A 24,503-nucleotide genomic window follows, 5' to 3' on the forward strand; every position below is an offset into this window, starting at 1 on the left:
CATCATGCTTGAGAGCTGGTTTTTTCCTTCTGCGAATGATCTTCTCTAAACTGGTGCAAACCACACTTTGCCTGCCAAACTTATGACTCAAAGGCCCCGAAGGGCTTTTTGTAGCCTCCCAGCCACAGCCCAGAAACCATAAGCTGTTTCCACGTGAAACGTCCAAACACCGACGGTCTCCCAAGCCGAAGATCCGCTACCATCAAAGCTTCTATATAAAAGACAAATGAGAAGGCAGCGCCCCCTTCTGCTCCCACCCCCTTCTGCTCCCACCCCCTTCATGTCAGCAGCAGCCAATCGCTTTTCTCCATCGTGTGGTCGGCCCCTGGGATTGGCCAGGGAAGGGACCGGCGCGGAACCACTGCGCGCACAGGCGGAGCGCGGGGACTTGTCCGTCACGTGCGGCCGCCCGGCCTCTCTGCCTCGCCGCGCGCCTGGCGGGGTTGGGGGGCGGGGACCAAGATCTGCTGCGCCTGCGTTGTGGGCGTTCTCGGGGAGCTGCTGCCTGAGCTGCTGCCGCCGCTACCACCGCGTTCGGGTCTAGAATTTGGAATCCCTGCGCCGCGTTAACAATGAAGCAGAGTTCGAACGTGCCGGCTTTCCTCAGCAAGCTGTGGACGCTTGTGGAGGAAACCCACACTAACGAGTTCATCACCTGGAGCCAGGTACGGTCAGGCCACGGCGGCCTCTGAACCCCCTGAATAACCGCGTCCTCACTCGCTCTCCCGCTGGGTGGTCTCTCGCGGCCTTGCGTCTCGACGCTGCCTGCCAGGCCCGCGATGCGGGGCCTTGGCGTTCGGTCTCGCGGGGGACCCCCTGTATTGTTCGCTAGGGGAGCCGCGGGGGCCTGGCCGGCAGCGCCGCTCGCCTCAGGCCGCGGTGGGGGAGGGGCGGCCCGCGCGGGGCGTAGCGGCCCTGGCAGCCCCTTAACGGTCTGGTCCGCGTTCGGAACCGGCCCGGCGTCGCGAGGGGAATCGGCGAGCCGAGGGCGCGGGAGCCTCTTTACTGCACACTCATCCTCTGTCCTCCCGCCCGGCTCAGGGGTTACAAATCGCGGAGGGGACGGGGAGTCCAGGGCCAGGATCATCGACCTGGGGCTTTACAGGAGGCGATCTTTTACCTCAGCGACGGATCACCCCCTCCCCGTTCCCCCAACACTGCTTTGCATCTGGGATCTTTATGTGGAGAGCAGTCAAGGAAATAGACATATATTCAAACGCAGATTACTGCTTATCAGTTGGTTTTAAAAATATATAGAAATTAACATTCTTTCGAGATTCTGTGCTGTTTGTATAGTCGGATTATTAGGATTGTTTTAATAAAGTACTAATAGGTGGTCAGTAACTTAGTAGTTACTAAATTTCACTGAACTGTTACCAACAGAGGGGCATATCGATGTGTTGATTATTGGTCTGATCTCAACTCTGCTTATAAACAAGGATGACCTTAGTCCAGCCCCTTTTCTTGTCTGGCCTAAGTTAAATCCGTAAGATGGATGGGTTGCCTAGGTGACCCAAGACCTCTTTCAGTTCCAAATACAAGATTCTAGGCAGAATGATTATTTACATCCACACTACCTTTACATTAGAATACAATCCTAGGCTGTTGGAATCATTTTATGAAGGGAAGTGGTTAACTCTTGTTGTAGATGATCACCTATTGAGGCATATTTTCATGTGTGTAGTTCTTGAGAAAAGTAAGTGAAAACTACCTGCATAGTGCCTGGCACCTGTTAAGTGCTGAGTAAATGTTATCTCCCGTCCTCCTTTCTTTCCTGTTCTCCTCCTATTATAGGAACTCTCAGTTTTATTTATTTTTATCTTAACAGGGAGTGAGCACCATATTAAGACCCTGAAGTTTTGACTACTCTAATACCATAGTTTGCCTTGTGTTATTATTTGTTCTTTTTTCTAACTTCCTTCTAGGGTTTAATTTTTGTGTGTTCCTTATGAGCAACTGAGTTATCCTTTTAGCCCCACTCCCTGCTTGGAGTTGAGTGCGGGGAGGTGGTGGGGCGGGGGCATTGTGTGAGTGTTTGTATTAAGAATTTAATGAGTTCTGTACAATTGTACAAAGCTAGGTGAAAAGAAAGCCAGCCACTAGCTTGTACTTAAAATAAACACATGTCTCATGCTCTTCATCAGTTAGAAGGATTAAAAGTTGACAAGAAGGGTCAGCACAGACTGTTATTCAGACATGTATTCGTGTTAGAGATCGGACTGAGATTCTCTCCCCACGAAAGCTGACTTTATCATACCTTTTTGTCTTTTACAGGCCAGAAATAGGGGCCATATATATTGGCAATTGCTTTTAATCAGAGTATCATGCCGGTCGTAGGCCTGTTAAATTCTGATTAGTAACTGTTTTAATAGCATTCTTATTTTCTGAGCAGTGTCAAATGTGGAGAGTTTTGTACTGATCCACAAATGCATCATTCTGTGAGTTCTAAGCCAAATAAACAAGCCACTTAACCATTTTTTAATCCCATTACTAACTTTAAGCTTATGTGTTAACTAATTTTCTAATATGCCTATGGGACAATCAAAATGTAAGCTCAGTAAGATCACTGTGGCGGAGACACAGATGTTTAATAATTGATGAATAAATGAGATCCCTCGAAAATGTAATGGAGTGGTAGGAATGATGAAGATAAAATTATGTTTGAACTGAATCTTAGAGATCATCTAGGTTAGCCTCATCATTGTATAGATGAGGATTTGAGGCTTGGACAGGTGAGATTATTTATCCATAATTATACAGCTCGCCAAGATTGGAGATGAGACTCTTAACATAAGCTTGTCCAACCCGAAGCCCACATGTGGCCAAGGATGGGTTTGAATGCATTCCGACACAAATTCATAAAGTTTCTTAAAGAAATATGAGATATTTTTGCAGTTTTGCTTTTAAGCTCATCAGTTATCATTAGTGTTAGTGTATTTTATGTGTGGCCCAAAACAATTCTTCCAGTGCTGCCCAGGAAAACCCAAAGATTGGACACCCCCACCCTAATAGATTTCTGAGCTCCCAGATCAGTCTTCCACCAATAGAACTAGACAATACAAGTTGACATCATAATTAGTTTTATACCAAAATGTTGCTTGCCACAAGTCAGTGGATAGTTCTGAATAAATGTTGTCTAGGGCTAAGCCTAGTTGCTTAGTTGTCTCACTCGTGCTCTCCATTAATTTTTCTAAAAGCAGTGCTAACACTGAAAAGTAAAACTTTAACAATAATGTTAGGTGGAAAAACCAAAATAAGTTACTTTCGTCTTTCTCTTTTCTTTGATAAATAAATGAAATCCCTAGAAAATGTAATGAGAGTGGTAGGAACGATGATATAATAGTCCTCAGCAGGCTTTGAATTTCTAAGTGGCAGAGATTATATCACATTCTTTTTTTTTTTTTTTTGTAGTAGAGTATCACTCTTGTCACTCTAGAGTACAGTGGCACGATCTCAGCTCCCTGCAACCTCTGCCTCCTGGGCTCAAACGATTCTTCTGCCTTAGCCTCTTGAGTAGTTGTGATTACAGATGCACACCACCATGCCTGGCTAATTTTTGTGTTTTTAGTAGAGAGGGTGTTTCACCATGTTGGCCAGGCAGTCTCAAACTGCTGACCTCAAGTGATCCGCCTGTCTTGGCCTCCCAAAGTGTTGAGATTACAGGTGTGAGCCACAGGTGCCCAGGTACTCTCATCTTTTAAAAGTGGCTATTTATGGTGGTTTCTGGTTTCCTTCAAACTTGTGTTTTACTTCTGTTGAGCTAATTTAGCATTTGTACTATGAAAATTATTGAGAACTTTTAGAAGAAGCAGTTGTTTTGGGAACCAGACAACCTTTTGTGCAATTTTTTTTTCAGTGGTGGAAAATAATTTATTTCTCTACCTTGAGTGTAAGGCAAGGGGAAAAAACTCTTACCAACTGCGTTTTTCCAAAACCAACTGCGTTATCCAAATTATCTCTGGATAATATCTCTGGAGACTTATATAACTTTTATTTTCCTTGAAGTTTGCAATATGACAAAATTAAAAAGTGAAATAATACCTCTCACCATTAAATACAAGAATATAATGATCTGAACAATTGAAATTATACTTAAATGTGTTACTGACTCTAAAATAATAGAAATGCCTTAATTCCAGACTGTCTTTAAGAAAGCATAATGTGACTAGGTGCAGTGGCTCATGCCTGTAATCCCAGCACTTTGGGAGGCCAAGATGGGCAGACGGCTTGAGCTCAGGAGTTTGAGACCAGCCTGGGCAACATGGCGAAACCCTGTCTCTACAAAAAAATACAGAAAGTAGCCAGGTATGGTGGCATGCATCTTTAGTCCCAGCTACTCAGGAGGCTGAAGAGGGAAGATGGCTTGAGTCCACGAGGCAGAGGTTGCAGTGAGCTGAGATCACACCACTGCAAGCCAGCCTGAGCAACAGAACAAAATCCTGTCTCAAAACAACAACAAACAGAAAAGAAAGAGCGTTTTACATATTTCCATTTTATCCTTACTCTTCTGAAAAACAAAAATGAAAAGTTTCATTTTTTAACATTTCCTTTAAATGTAAAATTTTATATAACTGCTCTTGGCTTTGATAGTCTGTTGTCAGAATCAAGTACAGAGATTGTACTGTCAGACAACCTAAAGCTGTTTTAAATCTTAAGTGTCCTAAAGAGAGGGCACATATTAGCTTGGAAGCAACTGGTGAAACTTGATACTCAGAGACAAGGCTGTAGAAGTTGAATGAAGTTATATAGTGAAAAACAGCCTTTACAAGTTAATGAAATGTGATAACCAGTGTACGCTGAAGTGAAGCAGTGTAAAAGAAGGAAAGAACTGGAGGGTCATTCTTTTGTCAGTGTTGTTACCTTTGTCTCTGTTTTTCAGATTGTTTGAGAAAATGAAGTGATTTCCACCAAAGACTTCATACCCAGCTTTTCCCCCTTTTTGTGCCCTTTGGTATTCTCTGCTTCTCTGTCCCCCTCATGTCAGCAGAAATGAATTAGGAAATAGGTAGGAGGGAGAGAGAGCAAAAACAGAATTTTTCCATTGTTTTCTAGCTGTTTTGGATGAATTTGAGCAGTAGGCCCTTGGACTTCACAAAGTACTAGTATTGTTTTGAACATCCCAGCAACCATTGCATTATTTCAGTGTTTCAAAGTGAAAATAAGAAAGACTACAAGTGTGGGAAGATGAGGGTAAAATCCAACTTAGATAGACCTGCAGAAAAGTTGAAAGATTGATTTTCAAGTATTTTTACTTGTGTATATATAAGAGAAAGAATGAGCTTTTAAAGACTCCAAAGGATTGGCTGGTACATATTAAAAAATTATAGATTAGTAAGTCACAAATTTCTGTTCTGAAAAATGTTTTAAAGTAATGTGGCTGAAGTATTAGATTATTAGGAATATTTTGAGTGTTCTAAACCAAGAGTGCCAAATGGTTAATTTGGAGAGTAACTATCGTTTCTACTCTTTGGAATCTTGCCAACATTTTTGGGTAGGGTTTAAGGAGAAGGTGCCTGTCTTTCCCACCTCACTCAGTAGTAGTTTTCTGATCCTTGTAAAATACTTAGAGGGAGATTCTGTGTTGTATTGCTTGAACCTCACAGGTTTAAAAGGGAGGAAGGTGAATTTTTGCACTCTAAGTTATTTACTAATTTTAGAATAGAGACTGAGGGAATACAATAAGCAGAGATAGAGTGATGTGAATGAATAAGGAGGGTTTGTGAGAGAGAGTGAGCACAGGTATAAGCAAGAGATTATTGTCATCTTCCTATTTTATATAATCAAATAAAATTTGATGAAATTCTAAAAATTCAGTTTATTTGGCCAAAGATTAATTTAGTCAGTCACAGATACTTGTTATGAGTCTGTTATGACCTGATAGTGTGCTGGGTATTAGGAATTCATTCAGTAGTGAACCAAAGTGCCTACCTTTATGGAGCTTACATTTGAGTGATGGATATTAATAAATAAAAAGTAAGCAAATACAAGCTGGGTGTGGTGGTGCATGTCTGTAGTCCCAGGTACTGGAGAGGCTGAGTTGGGAGGATTGCTTGAGCCCAGGAGTTTGAGGCTAGCCTGGGCAACATACTGAGACCCCTGTCTCTTAAAAGAAAAAAAAAAAAATTAAAAGCAAGCAAAACACAATTAATATAATTTCAGTTAGTGATAAATGCCTTTAAAAAAGCAAGATAAACTGTGTATTGATTAAGGTCCAATCATAAGTCAGAAGCCATAGATATTTTCAAGAGGGTAAGTTTAATAGAGTTACTGATTTTATCAGGGAAATTAAAGAAAATTCAGGGAATACAGGAATAGTTTTAAGAAGCAGCTACTACTGATATGGCTGAGATAGAGTGCCCAAGTAAGAACGCTTTTTGCCAAGGCTAAGATTCTTACCTTGTTGGAGAGGATATGGCCATGACTCAGTAGCAGAGAAGTCACTAGTGTTGCTCTGGTGGAACTTACTGGAAATGCATCCTTTAAAACTTGCTGGGGAATATGCCCTCTAGTTGAGGGATTGGCAAACTACAGTCCTTTTGCCAGCTGTTTTATAAATAAAGTTTAATTAGAACACAGCTATGCCCAATCTATTTACATATTGTCTATATCTGTCACTACAAAGGTAGAGTTATGATGTTATAATCTGCAAGCCTAATTTACTATTTGTCCCATTAAGATAAAAGTTTATAAATCCCTATTCTGGAGTACCCTAAAAAACTGTGTATGGGGAGATATCTTGTTAGAGATACTCTGCTTTGAAACCTCCCCAGAGAGGGAGCACCAGGGAAAGCTGATGGCCTTTGAGTGTTGCTGACTACCATTAATATCAAGAGCTAGGCACTGGAGAACCTTCCTCCACTGCAGAAGCTTGCCAAGGATACATGAGTCAGGAACAAGAACTCCTTTTTCTTGTGATATCTCTGTAGTATCCCATGCTGACAAAACTTAACATCATGGTACCTAGAAAAATAAAGATATTTATTTAAGGGATCTAGCTCTATGCTTGTAGAGCAGACAATGAAGAATGAATTTGGAGCAATAAATTGATAACTGACCCATAAACAAACTAGGATTTGTGGATATTTTAGGTAAGGTGATGAGGAAAGCCTCTCCAAAGAGATGATGTTTGAGGAGAGATCTAAATGATTAGAAAAGATGGGCCAGACAGAGGGGAATGACAAAAGGAAAGGCCTTGAATGTGGCTGTTCAAGGAAGCAGGAAGGCCCATGTGGTTAGAGTATCTTTAGGGAATAGGAGAGTGAGGGTAGGGAGGTAGGGCGGAGCAGATGGTGTAGGGCCCTAGATCTGTAGTAAGAAGATTGGAAATGAGGGGACCAGTTAGAAAACTATCACAGTTTTCCTATATGGTATTGAAAATATTGGTGGTTGAGACTAAGGTAGCAGCAGTTGAGGTATTGAGAAGTAGTCAGCTTTGAAATATTCTTTGAAGGCAGAGCTGCAGGATTTGCTGATGAATTGATAAATTGGCTATGGTTGGAGAACGACAATTAAAAATGATTCATAAATTTGGTTTGAACTACAGGATAAATCCATTTGCTGAGGGAAGATAAGTTAGAGATTCTTTTTGGCATATTAACTTTGAGATTAAAAACGGATCTGTAGTAGTATTTGAAACAACTTGAAAGTTGTTTAATTTTTCTTAAGTTTGACCATGCCTAGTCATATGGCCACACCTAATTTCAAAAGGGATGGGGAAGTGCAGTGCTAGAAAAAAAAAAAAAAAAACAGGAATTTTTTGAACAGCTTGACTGACTTCCATACTCCAAGATGTCCAAGTGGAAATGTTGAATAGGTTGTTGAGTATAAGACTTTGGCATTCATGGTGGAGTTTGTACCTTGTAACTGGTAAAGCCATGAGACTAAATGAAATCATCATCTGTGAAGATAGAAAGAACCAAAAGATTTATTATTCCAACATTTAGAGAGTCTGAAGACAAAAGTCAGCAAAGGACACTGAGAAGTGAAAAAGTGAAACAGTGAACAGTGAAAAAGAAGGAAAAATCAAGGGAGTGAACTCATAGAAATTAATGAAAGAAAATGGCTCAGGAAAGAGATCAACTGTGTCATATGCAGTTAGGAATATTCTTGTATGTCTCTCCTGGTGTATATAAGCAAGTTTCTCTAAGGTCTGTACACTCACATCAATTGCTGGGATATAGGGTATGAAATGTTTAACCTCAGGATAGTGCAAATTATCTTCCAAAGAGACCACACCAGCTTATTCCGCTCTTAGCCATGTAGGAGATTTTCTGTTAATCTGCCTCTTCAAAACTGTGTATTAGTTATTGTTCTTAATTTTTACCAATCTAATTGAGATAAAACATTGTCTCAATGAGGTTTTGATTTATATTTTCTTGATTATTAATGAGTTCTAAAACCTTTTTACGTTTGTTGGCTATTTGTGTTTCCTGTTCTGTGAAATGTTTGTTTTGCCATTTTTCTGTTTTTTTTTTTTTTTTATTGTTTGTGAGAATTCCTATATATTCTACATACTCACTTTTCAAGTTTATGTGTTGGCCATATCTTCCAGTTTGTGGTTTTTTACCTTTTAGTTGTCTAGAACCTTTACTGAGTAGTTCCTCCTTTTCTAGTGATCTGTATTGCCACTTCTGTCTTACGTCACAAGTACATATAGATATTGTCTTAATCAGTTGGGCTGCTGTAGCAGAATAACATAGACTAGGTGGCTTCAACAACAGAGATTTATTTTTTACAGTTCTGGAGGCAGAGAAGTCCAAGATGAAGGCACTAGTCATTTCAGTTCCTGCGTTAGAGCTTTCTCTGCTTTGCAGACAGCTGCCTTCTCTCTGTGTCTTCACAATGGTGGAGAGAGAGAGAGAGTGTGTGTGTGTTCTGGTCTCTCTCATCTTATAAGGACACTAAACCTAACTTGGGGGTCCTATCTTCATTACCTTTTCTGAACCTAATTACCTCCCAAAGGCCCTACCTCCAAATACCATCATATCAGGGGCAAGGGTTTCAACATAGAATTTTGGGGGACACAAACATTCAGTGGTTTTGTTTCTGGAGTCTTTATGCCATTCCATTGGACAGTTTATCCTGTGCCTGTCTTCTGCTGTCTTAGTTACTGTAGCTTCAGAAAAAGTCTTTTGGTAGGGTAATCTATTCTTCAGGAGTGCCTTAACTATTTTTGGTCTTTAGCTCTTCCATATACGTTTTAAAATCAAGTTCCATTAAAAAAAGAAAGCCTTTTGGATTTTTGCTGCAATTGCATCAAAACTATATAAATCAGATTCGGGAAAATCGATATCTCTGTGTTGTGTATTCTCGTGACAAGGCATATTTCTAAATTCATTTTGTTGATTTATAAATGTTTCCTATTAGGCCTTGTGGATCTTTGTTCATTTTCTTCCTGGATATCTTATATGTGTTGTAAATGGTGTTCTTGACTTAAAAATAGATTTCTAACTGTTGCTGGTAATTAGAAATACAAGTAATTTTTGTAAATTGATAATCAGTGAGCAAATCATTTTACTGATTTCAGTTTTCTGAGTACACCCATAGTATCTGTGATTGATATTTATTTTCTTCCTTTCAGACCTTTATGCCTTCAGTTTTTCTTTTGGCAGTAACTAAGAGTGAATAGTAGCAATTATCGTGGGATTCCAGCTTTGTTCTTAATTTTTAAAGGGAATGTTTTTAATGTTTCCCTCTTACTAGCTGTTAGAATTGAGAGTTTTTAACTTCATGTTTTCTTCTTGACATCAAATGTCGAGTAAGTTAGTGGGAAAGGGACTTACTAGAATGGAAGACACAAGAAAAGATTGACTTCAGGGGAAACAGGAAATGGGTTGAGAACATACTGAGTTAACATAGTGTAAAAAATGTTAACAATTTTAAATTGAAGTGTGTAATTTGAGATGATCATGGACAGGGATGTAGATGTGTTTATCATCATATAAAATAAAGTCAATAATAAGATACCCTAGTGTGGATATAAATATTCATATATATATATTCTTTCCTTTGTCTTTCCTTTGTCTAAGGAAAGAATATCAATGCTGCCATGATCAAGGATAAAAACCTAGAAAACACAGCTACCTCTTATTTGATAGGTGGAAGAAATTGAAAGGAAATATGAGAGATAAGAGACTCAATAGTGTTTAACATCAAAGCCCAGAGAGTAGAACATTTAAGGAGGTAATTGTTAGTTGTACCAAATGAAATGCCACAGAGAGGTGTAGGAAGATCAGGACTGAAAAGAGGGCATTGAATTTGACATTTGACATTTTAGAAATCTGGTTTCAGTCAAGTGAGGGAACCAAAACCAGTTTTAGTGAGAGTAAGTGGATGGTCCTGAATTGGAGAAGGGGGGTTTAAAATACCTGCTTGTTAAATTTTGCAGTTAAGGAAAAGACAAATGGGTAGATTGAAAAAGAAGGCGTAAGAGGGAAAGTTCTTTTAAGGTAGGAAAAGATGTATGCATTTTAATTTTGATGATTACCTAGTTGCCAATCCTGGTTATTGTCAAGGGTTGTAAATTTAATCTAATAAGGGAAAATCATTATTTGTTTTGCTTTACATTCTTCAATTATGAGTCTGGGCCTCTGCTAAATTTCACAGTGTGTTTTTCATCAAAATTGTGTTTCTGTTAGGAAGAAAGTAGAGGAGAGTAGAGATAGAGTAAGAAGCTAGCAGTCTCCCTGGATTATTTTATATTTTATCTATATGTCTTCTTTGTTTATTATGTCATGTCTCCAAAAGCTTGGTTGTAAAGAGTGAGAGGGCATTGAGCTCTTATTTTTCTTCCCAAATGGAAAATTTCTTAATCCTTTTCTGTCCTGATTATCCCCTAATTTGAATGCCATCTTGACTTACTACCTGGTAAATTCTCAAATAGATTTGCTGGTTCATCTATCCTCTCTAGTCAGTCCATTAATCTATTTAATCACTTTTTCTTTTGTACTAAATTGTTGACACTATGATTTTATAATCTATATTGGGTAAGGTTAAAATACTCCCCATTGTTCTGAATATTTTCTTGTTTGTTGTTATGTAATTATTTTTACAAACGAACTTAACTACCTAATGTTTGGTTATAATAGCATCAATTCATCTTTACTCCACAAATCATTTTTTAATAGAGAATTTAATGTATTGGTTAATTTAGAGAGGATTGACACCTTTATGGTACTGCATTTGTCTTCCTTTTATATTTCTGTAGTTTTAATATTTTTAAAGTTCCTGTATATTTTTAAATTTTATTTTTAGATACTTAACATTTTTCTATTATTATTGGGTTTTTTATTCCATTTTAGTTTCTAATTTTTTTAATTATGGTAAAATATACATAAAATTAACCATTTTAAGTTTGTTAAGTTAGATTCACATTGTTAGGCAACCATTACCACCACCCATCTCCAGAACAGTTTTTATCTTTCCACACTGAAACTTTATACACTTTTCACAATAACTTCCAACTCCTTCCTCTCCCCAGCCCCTGACAATCACCATTCTACTTTTTGTCTCTGAAATTGGCTGTTATGAAAACTTCATATAAGGGAAATTGTACAGTGTTTGTTCTTTTGTGACTGGCTTATTTCACAGCATAAAGTTTTCAAAGTTCTTTCCATGTTGTAGCTGTGAGAATTTCCTTTTTTAGGTGAAATAATATTTCATTGCATGTATATACTATATTTTATCCATACATATTTCACAATGTATTGGTGGATACTTAAGTTACTTCTACTTTTTGCCTATTGTGAAAAATGCTACTGTGAACATGGGGTACAAGTATCTGTTCAAGTCGTTGCTTTTATGTTTTTTTTTTGTTATTGTTGTTTTTGTTTTTGTTTTTTGTTTTTTGTTTTTGAGTGTATACCTAGGAGTGGAATTGCTAGATTATATGTTCTTTGTTTAATTTTTAAAGGAACTATCATATTGTTTTCCACAGCAACCACACTATTTTAACATTCCCAACCAATATTGCACCAAGATTCCAATTTCTCCACATCCTTGCCAAAACTTTTTTTATGTGTTTTTGATAATAGCCATTCTACTGGTTGTGAAGTAGTATATTGTTTTAGTTTTGATTTTCATTTCCCTAATGATTTGTGTTACTGACTGTCTTTTTATGTGCTTATTGGCAGTTTGTATAGATTCTTTGGAGAAATACCTACTCAGTTCCTTGCTTGTTTTTTAATCGGGTTGTTTGGGGGTTTTTTGTCTTTTGTTGTTTTTGAATTTTAAGAGTTCTTTCTATGTTCTGGATATTAACTTCTTATGAGATATATGATTTGCACTTTCTTTCCATTCTGAGGGTTGTCTTTTAAATCTGTTGGTAGTCTTCTTTTCATAAAAGTTTTTGGATTTGATGTAGTTCTATTTGTCTGTTTTTGCTTTTGTTGCCTGTACTTTTAGTGTTACATTCAATAAATCATTGCTAAATCTAATGTCATGCTTTACTACTGTTAAAAGTTTATTTAGTGCTTGGGTTTAGGTCTTTGATTGATTTGAAGTTAGTGTTTATATATGGTATGTATCAGCTAAGGGTCTAACTTCATTTTTTTGTATGTAGATACCCAGTTTTCCCTGCACCATTTGTTGAAAAGACTGTCCTTTTTTAATTGAATGGTCTTGACACTTGCCAAAAGTCCTTTGGCAGGGTTTATTTCTGGGCTCTGTTTTATTTCGTTGATCTATATGTTTGTCTGTATGCCAGTACCGTGCTACTTTGATTACTTATTTTTGTAGTGTTTTCAGGTGTTTGTTTTTTGTAGAGAAAAACACTAGTGACGTTTAATATTAATTTATTAACCACGTATCTCACTGAATTCTTAAAGGATTTTTTAATTGATTGTACAGTGACTAGGATTGCAACCCCTGCAACCCCTGCTTTTTTTTGTTCTCCATTTGCTTGGTAGATCTTCCTCCATCCCTTTATTTTGAGCCTATGTGTGTCTCTGCACGTGAGATGGGTCTCCTGAATACAGCACACTGATGGGTCTTGACTCTTTCTCCAGTTTTCCAGTCTGTGTCTTTTAATTGGAGCATTTAGCCCATTTACATTTAAGGTTAATATTGTTATGTGTGAACTTGATCCTGTCATTATGATGTTAGCTGGTTATTTTGCTCATTAGTTGATGCAGTTTCTTCCTAGCATTGATGCTCTTTACATTTTGGCATGTTTTTGCAGTGGCTGTTACCAGTTGTTCCTTTCCATGCTTAGTGATTCCTTGAGGAGCTCTTGTAGGGCAGGCCTGGTGGTGACAAAATCTCTCAGCATTTGCTCGTCTGTAAAGGATTTTATTTCTCCTTCACTTATGAAACTTAGTTTGGCTGGATATGAAATTCTGGGTTGAAATTTCTTTTCTTTAAGAATGTTGCATATTGGCCCCCACTCTCTTCTGGCTTGTAGAGTTTCTGCCGAGAGATCTGCTGTTAGTCTAATGGGCTTCCCTTTGTGGGTAACCCGACCTTTCTCTCTGGCTGCCCTTAAGATTTTTTCCTTCATTTCAACTTTGGTAAATCTGACAATTAAACCAACAAAGATCAAAAGAGACAAAGAAGGCCATTACATAATGGTAAAAGGATCAATTCGACCAGAAGAGCTATCTTAAATATACATGCATCCAATACAGGAGCACCCAGATTCATAAAGCAAGTTCTTAGAGACTTACAAAGAGACTTAGACTCCCACACAATAATAATGGGAGATTTTAACACCTCACCGTCAACATTAGACAGATCAATGAGACAGAAAGTTAACAAGGATATCCAGGAATTGAACTCAGCTCTGCACCAAGCAGACCTAATAGACATCTACAGAACTCTCCACCCCAATCAACAGAATATACATTCTTCTCAGCACCACATCACACTTATTCCAAAATTGACCACATAGTTGGAAGTAAAGCACTCCACAGCAAATGTAAAAGAACAGAAATTATAACAAACTGTCTCTCAGACCACAGTATAATCAAACTAGAACTCAGGACTAAGACACTCATTCAAAACTGCTCAACTACGTGGAAACTGAACAACCTGCTCCTGAATGACTACTGGGTACACAACAAAATGAAGGCAGAAATAAAGATGTTCTTTGAAACCAATAAGAACAAAGATACAACATACCAGAATCTCTTGGACGCATTTAAAGCAGTGTGTAGAGGGAAATTTATAGCATTAAATGCCCACAAGAGAAAACCGGAAAGATCTAAAATTGACACCCTAACATCACAATTAAAAGAACCAGAGAAACAAGAGCGTTTACGTTCAAAAGCTAGCAGAAGGCAAGAAATAACTAAGATCAGATCAGAAGTGAAGGAGATAGAGACATAAAAAACCTTTCAAAAAATCAATGAATCCAGGAGCTGGTTTTTTGAAAAGATCAACAAAAATTGATAGACCGCTAGCAAGACTAATAAGTAAGAAAAGAGAGAGGAATCAAATAGACACATTAAAAATGATACAGGAGATATCACCACCGACCCCCCAGAAATACAAACTACCATCAGAGAATACTGTAAACACCTCTAAGGAAATAAACTAGAAAACCTAGAAGAAATGGACACATACACTCTCCCAAGACTAAACCAGGAAGTAGTTGAATCCCTGAATAGACCAGTAACAGGCTCTGAAATTGAAGCAATAATTCATAGCCTACCAACCAAAAAAAGTCCAGGACCAGACGGATTCACAGCCGAATTCTACCAGAGGTACAAGGAGGAGCTGATACCATTCCTTCTGAAACTGTTCCAATCAATAGAAAAAGACAGACTCCTTCTGACTCATTTTATGAGGCCAACATCATCCTGATATCGAAGTCTGGCAGAGACACAACAAAAAAAGATAATTTTAAACTAATATCCCTGATGAACATCGATGTAAAAAATCCTCAATAAAATACTGGCAAACCGAATCCAGCAGCACATCAGAAAGAAAGCTTATCCACCATGATCAAGTGGACTTCATCCCTGGGATGCAAGGCTGGTTCAACATACGCAAATCAATAAACATAATCCAGTATATAAACAGAACCAAAGACAAAAACCACATGATTATCTCAATAGATGCAGAAAAGGCCTTTGACAAAATTCAACAGCCCTTCATGCTAAAAACTCTCAATAAATTCGGTATTGATGGAACGTATCTCAAAATAATAAGAGCTATTTATGACAGACCCATAGCCAATATCATACTGCATGGGCAAAAACTGGAAGCATTCCCTTTGAAAACGGGCACAAGACAGGGATGCCCTCTCTCACCACTCCTATTCAACATAGTGTTGGAAGTTCTGGCTAGGGCAATCAGGCAAGAGAAAGAAATCAAGGGTATTCAGTTAGGAAAAGAAGAAGTCAAATTGTCCCTGTTTGCGGATGACATGATTGTATATTTCGAAAACCCCATCATCTCAGCCCAAAATCTCCTTAAGCTGATAAACAACTTCACCAAAGTCTCAGGATACAAAATCAATGTGCAAAAATCACAAGCATTCTTATATACCAATAACAGACAAACAGAGAGCCAAATCATGAGTGAACTCCCATTCACAATAGCTTCAAAGAGAATAAAATACATAGGAATCCAACTTACAAGGGATGTGAAGGCCCTCTTCAAGGAGAACTACAAACCACTGCTCAGTGAAATAAAAGAGGACACAGACAAATGGAAGAACATTCCATGCTCATGGATAGGAAGAATCATCATGAAAATGGCCATACTGCCCAAGGTAATTTATAGATTCAGTGCCATCCCCATTAAGCTACCAATGACTTTCTTCACAGAATTGGGAAAAACTACTTTAACGTTCATATGGAACCAAAAAAGAGCCCGCATTGCCAAGACAATCCTAAGCCAAAAGAACAAAGCTGGAGGTATCACGCTACCTGACTTCAAACTATACTACAAGGCTACAGTAACCAAAACAGCATGGTACTGGTACCAAAACAGAGATATAGACCAATGGAACAGAGCAGAGCCCTCAGAAATAATACCACACATCTACAGCCATCTGATCTTTGACAAACCTGAAAAAATCAAGAAATGGGGAAAGGATTCCCTATTTAATAATAGGCTATCCATATGTAGAAAGCTGAAACTGGATTCCTTCCTTACACCTTATACGAAAGTTAATTCAAGATGGATTAGAAACTTAAATGTTAGACCTAAAACCATAAAAACCCTAGAAGTAAACCTAGGCAATACCATTCAGGACATAGGCGTGGGCAAGGACTTCATGACTAAAATGCCAAAAGCAATGGGAACAAAAGCCAAAATTGACAAATGGGATCTAATTAAACTAGAGTTTCTGCACAGCAAAAGAAACTACCATCAGAGTGAACAGGCAACCTACAGAATGGGAGGTAATTTTTTCAATCTACTCATCTGACAAAGTAGAACCTACAAAGAACTCAAAACAAATTTACAAGAAAAAAACAACCCCATCAAAAAGTGGGTGAAGGATATGAACAGACACTTTTCAGAAGAAGACATTCATGCAGGCAACAGACACATGAAAAAATGCTCATCATCACTCGCCATCAGAGAAATGGAAATCAAAACCACAATGAGATACCATCTCACACCAGTTAGAATGGCAATCATTAAAAAGTCAGGAAACAATGTGCTGGAGAGGATGTGGAGAAATAGGAACTCTTTTACACTGTTGGTGGGACTGTAAACTAGTTCAACCATTGTGGAAGACAGTGTGGTGATTCCTCAAGGATCTACAACTAGAAATACCATTTGACCCAGCCATCCCATTACTGTGGATATACCCAAAGGATTATAAATCATGCTACTATAAAGACACATGCACACATATGTTTATTGTGGCACTATTCAGAATAGCAAAGTCTTGGAACCAACCCAGATGTCCATCAGTGACAGACTGGATTAAGAAAATGTGGCACATGCACACCATGGAATACTATGCAACCATAAAAAAGGATGAGTTCATGTCCTTTGTAGGGACATGGATGCAGCTGGAAACCATCATTCTCAGCAAACTCTCGCAAGAACAGAAAACCAAACACCACATGTTCCCACTCATAGGTGGGAATTGAATAATGAGAACACTTGGACACAGGAAGGGGAACATCACATACTTGGGCCTGTTGTGGGGTGGGGTGGCGGGGGAGGGATAGCATTAGGAGATATACCTAATATAAATGACGAGTTAACGGGTATAGCACACCAATATGGCACATATGTAACAAGCCGGCACATTGTGCACGTGCACCCTAGAACTTAAAGTATAATAAAAAATAATAAATAAATAGATTGTACAAAGATACAATTATGTCTACTGCAAGTAATTATAAAATGGTACTTCCTCTCAAAATCTTTTTTTCTTTTTTTTTTTTGGTCTTTATTGCACTAGTTTTAAAACAATGTTAATTCTGCTGGCTACATAATTGTATTTCATTTTCTCATTTCTGGTTTAGTGGAAATTCTTCTAATATTTCACCATAGCGTGTGATGTGGCATTTGGTTTGAAATATATTCCTAAACTTTGGAGGTTGACATCAAAAAGCTTAGTTGCAGTTTGGTACTTAATTGCAATTCGTTTGTTGTTCCTGTTATCAAGAATAGAATGTTAGTCTGAAGACATCTAGGAAGGACTACTCAAGACAGTTCTGGGATGTATAAATATATCACCATGTGTCATAGGAACTTAATTAATTGACTTTTTCTTCTTTTTTTTCCCCTTGTAGAATGGCCAGAGTTTTCTGGTCTTGGATGAGCAACGATTTGCAAAAGAAATTCTTCCCAAATATTTCAAGCACAATAACATGGCAAGCTTTGTGAGGCAACTGAATATGTGTGAGTATGGACAGCAGTTTATTTGGAGTAGTATTATCAGCTACTGATGAAGCCATTTTTTCCCCCATTAGGGTGGTAAAGGAAAATTATTCCATACCAGCACCACCAAATTTTGACTCGTTTATTTTAGTCATTTGAATTTTGAATCTTTTTCAGATGGTTTCCGTAAAGTAGTACATATCGACTCTGGAATTGTAAAGCAAGAAAGAGATGGTCCTGTAGAATTTCAGCATCCTTACTTCAAACAAGGACAGGATGACTTGTTGGAGAACATTAAAAGGAAGGTGAGCTGTTGTGAACATGAGCTGATTCGGGTATTGACTTGGAGTGTGCTTGACCAAGATTTTTATTTCAACTGTTGAAAGTACAGAAATACACAACTGTTCCTTGTTGGGATGAATTAGGAAAGTAAAGTTTTACTTGTTTCCCTGTATTTTTTTCCTAAGTTAGCTTAAAAATAAAATAAAGTAAAATAAGTTCCTGCTAGAATGTGAGCTCCCTGAAAGGTTTTTTCTATAGTTTGCTATTGTATATCCAGTGCCTACAATAAGTCTCTTCTAATAATATAAATATGCCCACATAGTAGGCTTTCAGAAATACATTCAGTAATACATTTTTAATGCATAATATCTTTTGGTAAAACAAGATATTTTACTAAATCTATAAAAGGAGTGGACCATGGAAGAAAATGGCCTAGCATGAACCTCTTACTGCATAAATTTAATTAAATGTGGAATGTGGCAATAAAGAGGCTTGGGGGAAACTGCAAGGAGTTTGGCATAAGGGGAGAATAAAAGACCCTAAGATATTCCTGCTTGTGGAAACTTTTTCACATTAAAAAACATTTTTTTAAGTACATTATTCCTTACATTCCCTCCCATTGAGCTCTGAAGTTTATTCTTTCTCTAGCATTTCATCCCGGGCTTTTGGAACCAGATCTCACTTCCTGAACAGGCCACGAAAACCTCTTCTGATAGGGAAGCTTTGAGTTACAATCATGAGTGTTTACTGTTTCTTTGATTTTCTAAATTTACTTTTTCAAAGGTTTCATCTTCAAAACCAGAAGAAAATAAAATTCGTCAGGAAGATTTAACAAAAATTATAAGTAGTGCTCAGAAGGTTCAAATAAAACAGGAAACTATTGAGTCCAGGCTTTCTGAATTAAAAAGGTAAAGTTTTATTTCCAAATATAATTTTAATGTGGGAATTGAGTATTTGTCTGTGTGTGTTGGGTTTGGAGGTTGTCTGATGTTTTATTGTAAGTACTCAGATCACTTTGTTGAAGCCAAGATCAAAGGTCATTTTTCTGTAAGTATTGGTTCCCTTTACTTTGATTTGTGGCCATAGACTTTACCCTAATATTGTTTTAATTATGATAGTCAGAAGAAGTTATAAACCTAAGCATATCAAAACAATTTGATGTATAAGTCTTAGCGATAAACATTAGGTCTTTAAGATGATGTAGGAAATAGCATTCTACTTAGGTTAGCTCATATTGTGTTCATAGACAATGAGGGCATATGACATAAAAACACTGTATGTTACCCATCCTTTGTTTAGTGGCTGTTGCTTAAGACTTCTCTGGGTGGGCTTTTAGGAAAAAGTAGGACACAAAAAAATCGGAAAACAATAATACAAGAGAGTTGCCCTGCTTAATACTTATTTCATATAGACTTGGAAAAGTGTTATTCAGACCTTTTATCTACAGAAAGATGCTTCATTGTATTTTACTACATTTCTTGGTACCATTATTCTAACTTGCCATACTAATAACTTATATATAGAGTAGATGGTGTATTACTCTTCTTAGTAAGTAGCTGGAATTTTTCTGTATCCTAATAGGTGCCAAGGGCTTAAGAGTAGTTTACGTATTCTCTCTTCCATATCAAATTTGGGACATTACTTTAGTTAATCATAACTCAAATATCTTCATTAAAAGAGGAACTTATGACTTTGATTTCTTTTTTAAATAAGCTTTAGGCTTTCCCTTTTTGTGTACTTTATTTAACAACTTGTTTATTGTATGTATCTTGCGTATACTAGCTGCTCTTTGACCCAGTTCCTTGGACCACAGTTTTACCCCTTAAAGAAAGTGATCCCCAAATCATCTTTTGTGTCTTAGAGGAAACTTTCTTCTCCTTATTTTTGTTTGTTTGTTTGTTTTTGTTTTTGTTTTGAGACACAGTCTCACTCTGTTACCCAGTCTGGAGTGCAGTGACTTGATCTCACCCTACTGCAACCTCCGCCTCCTGGTTCAAGCGATTCTTGTGCCTCAGCCTCCCTAGTAGCTGGGATTACAGGCATGTGCCAGCTAATTTTTGTAGTTTTAGTTGAGACAGGGTTTCACCATGTTGGCCAGGCTGTTCTCAAACTCCTGACCTCAAGTGATCCGCCCACATCTGCCTTTCAAAGTGCTGGAATTACAGGCATGAGCCACCGCACCTTTGTTTAGTAAGCAGGTAACAGCATTTTAAAATTTGAATCAGAAAAATACAGTAGTTATTCAGTAAATATTAAAATCTCCTTTGGTCTACCTTTATATGTAAATCTGCAGTTCCTTTTATATTAGTTTGGATTAAAGAAGATGATTTGTGGAGATTAACAAAAGATGGAAAATTAAAGCATTTAATAGGTAGAGTGTCTGTCACGTCTTTTCAGCATTATCCATGCTGCTAACATTTAACAGCATAATGCAGTTTCAATTAAAAAAGGTGAACAAAGAAGAAGCTATTCATATTTGGCAAGTTATTGTGCAAGTTAATATCCATATTATTGGATATGCTTTTTCAGAATAACATTTTAGTGGTTTACATATGCTTTTGTTTGAGATAGATCTTAAGATAGTTTTAGAATCTGACAGACTTTAGTTTGACTTCAACACTTACCAAATTATTTGTATGATCTTGAGCAATTCCCTTCAATTATCTATACCTCAGTGTCCTCATCTATAAAATAGAGATAATGACTTATTTCTTGGTGGTTTTTAGAGAAGTTTTAAATAAGTAATACACATAAAATGTCTAACATAGTGCTTGGAGTATAGTAAGTACTGGGTATATATCACTACCCTTTGTTTTGCAAGGTTAGATTAGGAAGGCCTGAATTCACTTGGTAGCTACAGTCGAAAGACTGGCTTATTTTTTTTTAAGCAAAAAGTAATGAGCCAGATTGTCAAAAGTAGTAAATTGCCAACTACTGTATGGATGTAGGCATATGTCTTTAAGTTTCTGTGTATATATTGCCATGAGTAGCAGATAATACACTTAAGAAGGAATGATTCTGGTGCTAGGCGTGGTGGCTCACACCTGTAATCCCAGCACTTTGGGAGGCCGAGGTGGGTAGATCACCTGAGGGTCAGGAGTTTGAGATCAGCCTGGCCAACATGGTGAAACCCTGTTTCTACTAAAAATACAAAAAAATTAGCCGGTTGTGACACATGCCTGTAATCCCAACTACTTAGGAAGCTGAGGCACGAGAATTGCTTGAACCTTGGAGGCGAAGATTGCAGTGAGCGGAGATCGTACCACTGCACTTCAGCCTGGGTGACAGAGCAAAGCTCTGCCTTTTTTTTAAAAAAAAAGGAATGATTCAGGAGTTGTGTCAAGGTAGCTGTCATTCCTGTGTAATTGAACCAAAGTTTTCTTAGTCTCATAAATATATATAGAGTAAAAATAAGTGTAGTTAAGTTGTCTGGTATTCTTAATTAAAGATATTGTGGTCTGGTTTTCTGACTGATTTTTTTTGTTTTGTTTTGTTGCTTAATAAATTATAACATAGTGAGAATGAGTCCCTTTGGAAGGAGGTGTCAGAATTACGAGCAAAGCATGCACAACAGCAACAGGTTATTCGAAAGGTAAGAAGCTCTTTTCCCCAGGACCGTAATTTGCATTTGTTTAATGGATACAGTTTGCCACCCAAAAAGGTCAGTATTGAGTATCTGTGATTGATCTTAGTTTCTTACATATTGGATGCACAGATCGAAGTAAAAAATGAAATGAAATTAAGCCAAGTGTTACATATTTTTAATAAAAAATTTCTCACTAGCTAAAGATGGTTATTCCATACTTGCAGATAATGTCTCAGTAGCTTTTAGTAAATAATCTTTTGCCTAATATAACAACTTTGAAATACTTTATTTTTATGGGCTTAATTAATACACTACCAATTTCTTTTAAAATTAGAAAACATAGCCTTACTGGGTTTTTTTGTTGTTGTTGTTTTTTATTATAAAAGACATAGTTAAGGTCTCAGAAGATAAATGACAAATATTTTCAAATCAGTTGACCAAATTATGACTTCAAAAAATTTCTCAATGTATGCAGTTATTAGTCTGTGCAGAAAAGCAGTTAACATAGTAAAATGAATTTTAGATTTTAGTATGTGAGCTAAAAATTTAATATAGGAGTTGGAATCCCTCCATTTCATTGTGTCCTTGTCATTTAATCTTTGCATATCAGCTTTCATTTGCTAATAAGAGATGAAACATAGTAATTAAGGCAGCTATTTTTTGCTCATGAGTAAACTAGACTCTGAGTTAAAGCAACAGGTTTTTTGAGGGGGAGCTTCTGATTGCTCCTGCTTAGAAGGCCCTTGAACTAAAAATAGGGTGGTGACTGACAGGATCAGAGTCTAATGGAGAAGGCTTAAAGCAGAGATGAATAGTAGTTGCAGCCTGTGGCCTATAGTCAGCATAGATTTACTTTTTTTTTTTTTTTTAAATTAGTGTTCAAGTGAAGGTTGAATGTAGTAGAATTCAGTTCTAAGTGTTTAGTCCAAGTACACATATTTTTAAAACTTTCATAGGCAACTCTAATGTGCAGCCTGGTTAAGAACAGTTGATTTAAAACAATAGATGTACCTTAACCTGTACTTTATGGAAACAGTCTGTTAATAGTTTTCAGAAACAGTGTTTTGGTAATATATTAACTTACAACACTCTATAATGTGTAGATTTTTTTTTTTTCCTGAAAGCAAGAATAGTTGATAAAATAGCTATATGACATTTCAGTTTTTCATGAATGCTAACATTCTGTCTTCTAAAATTTGAGTTTGAATCTCTGTGCTTTGTTGAGTGGTGTTTATATAATGCATAACAACAACCAATAATTTTTACTCTGCTCCTGGAATTTACTGTCGGCCATGGATTAATTGAGAATAATATGTGTGATGGTCCAGTTACAGGACTTAACAGGTATAGAAGTTACATGCTGTGTTAGATGCCTTATCTTCTTCAAATAAAAATCCCTGTATAATGTGATCCAAAAGTGTCAAAAGAGAATTGAGATATAGAATAAATTTAATTTAGCCACTGATTGATGTTGTTATAAATTCAACCTGAAGTTTTTAGAATTTTCCCATAACATTTATTAATTAAAAAAACTGAAGTCGAGTTGTATCATAAACATCTTTAAGCTTACATATTGTCTTTTCATTAACTGTTGGCATTTTCTCTTGCATAAGCATTTTGGCGGCTACCCTCCTTTTCATAGACTCTAATACTATCAAACTCTTCAGTTAAAATGTCTATATTTTTGTCCATTGAAAAATTGATATTGATTATAAGGCAGACCTCTTAGTAGCCTTTTTTTGTGAGGAAATGCTCACTGTTAAAAGCTATACAATAGATATTTTTAATTGATAATACTCTATTTAATTCATGTAATTTCACAAAGCTTATAAGCACACTTTCTGCACAGAGTCTAAATAGTGCTCCAATCAATTTTGGCTTTTATTCATAGCTTCTCAGTGATACACTACGTTTTATAGTTTACCATATGATCCTCACCTTTTATAGCACCTTTAGGAAGTTGGCAATGTAATTTCAAGACATACTCTTAAGCCAGTGGTTCTTATACTCATATCAGTATCCAGTCACACTTAAAGGGCTTTCTAAACACACGCATTACTGGATCCCATGATCCAAATTTCAGATTCAACAATTCTGTAGTAGGATTGAGAATTTAACATATCCATAGTTCCTAAGCTAATGTTGTTGGTTTATGGGCCACACTTTAAGAAACACTACTATGAAATATGAAAGCTTGTTTGTGTGTCTTGACAGTTTTCTCTCTAATTTAATCAAATATTAAAGATTAGCTTCCCTTGTCAGCAGGAAGTTTTGACAGGTAGGTCTCAACATTAATCTTTATAGAATCAGGCAATAAACGTTTTTCTTTTTCTTTTTTTTTCTTTGGTTGCAAGCAGAGTTTGTTTGTTTGTTTGTTTAGAAATGGAGCATCACGATGTTGCCCAGGCTGGTCTTGGACTCCTGGGCTGAAGCAGTCCTCCTACTTAGGCTTCCTAAAGTGTTGAGATTACAGGCATGAGCCACCATGCCTGGCCCATCAACTGTTTCTAACTTGAAAATTTTATGATTATTCTGAAGGAACTGACAGTTTCTTTTGCCTCTGTTACCTGGTATAAGTAAAATGTTGCCTATCAAACACCAGTTTTCTCTTTTGCACCATAATGAAATCTTCTTTAAAGTATTTGAAGTAAAAAAGTTGGGGTCTACACCCAGGCAAGTTTGGTACTTATCACCAAAACAAACAAACTGCCTGGAAGCTGGTACGTTTCTTTAGACAGCAGTTGTAAGGTGCACCTGGATTTCAAGTGTTAATATGTGAGAAATTATGAGACTTAGAATAGAGGACAAATTATTATATGAATTTGTTTTATAAGACTTGGTAATAGAG

The 24,503-nt window shown here is 37.1% G+C and overlaps 1 protein-coding gene across 2 annotated transcripts in view; it reads left to right on the forward strand.

Annotated features, from left to right (window-relative positions):
* The first annotated feature begins 381 nt into the window (after positions 1 to 381).
* HSF2 (heat shock transcription factor 2) overlaps positions 382 to 24,503 on the forward strand; it is a 37,935-nt gene continuing 13,813 nt past the window's right edge. For both annotated transcript variants that reach the window (XM_025383825.1, XM_025383826.1), the window contains exons 1-5: positions 382 to 665; positions 17,700 to 17,808; positions 17,965 to 18,092; positions 18,853 to 18,977; positions 21,586 to 21,661. In XM_025383825.1, coding sequence (XP_025239610.1) covers positions 573 to 665; positions 17,700 to 17,808; positions 17,965 to 18,092; positions 18,853 to 18,977; positions 21,586 to 21,661 — 531 coding nt within the window. In that variant the 5' untranslated portion in view covers positions 382 to 572. The remainder of the gene's footprint in view (positions 666 to 17,699; positions 17,809 to 17,964; positions 18,093 to 18,852; positions 18,978 to 21,585; positions 21,662 to 24,503) is intronic.

This window comes from Theropithecus gelada, chromosome 4 (assembly GCF_003255815.1).
Source record: "Theropithecus gelada isolate Dixy chromosome 4, Tgel_1.0, whole genome shotgun sequence".
NCBI classification, from domain to species: domain Eukaryota; kingdom Metazoa; phylum Chordata; class Mammalia; order Primates; family Cercopithecidae; genus Theropithecus; species Theropithecus gelada.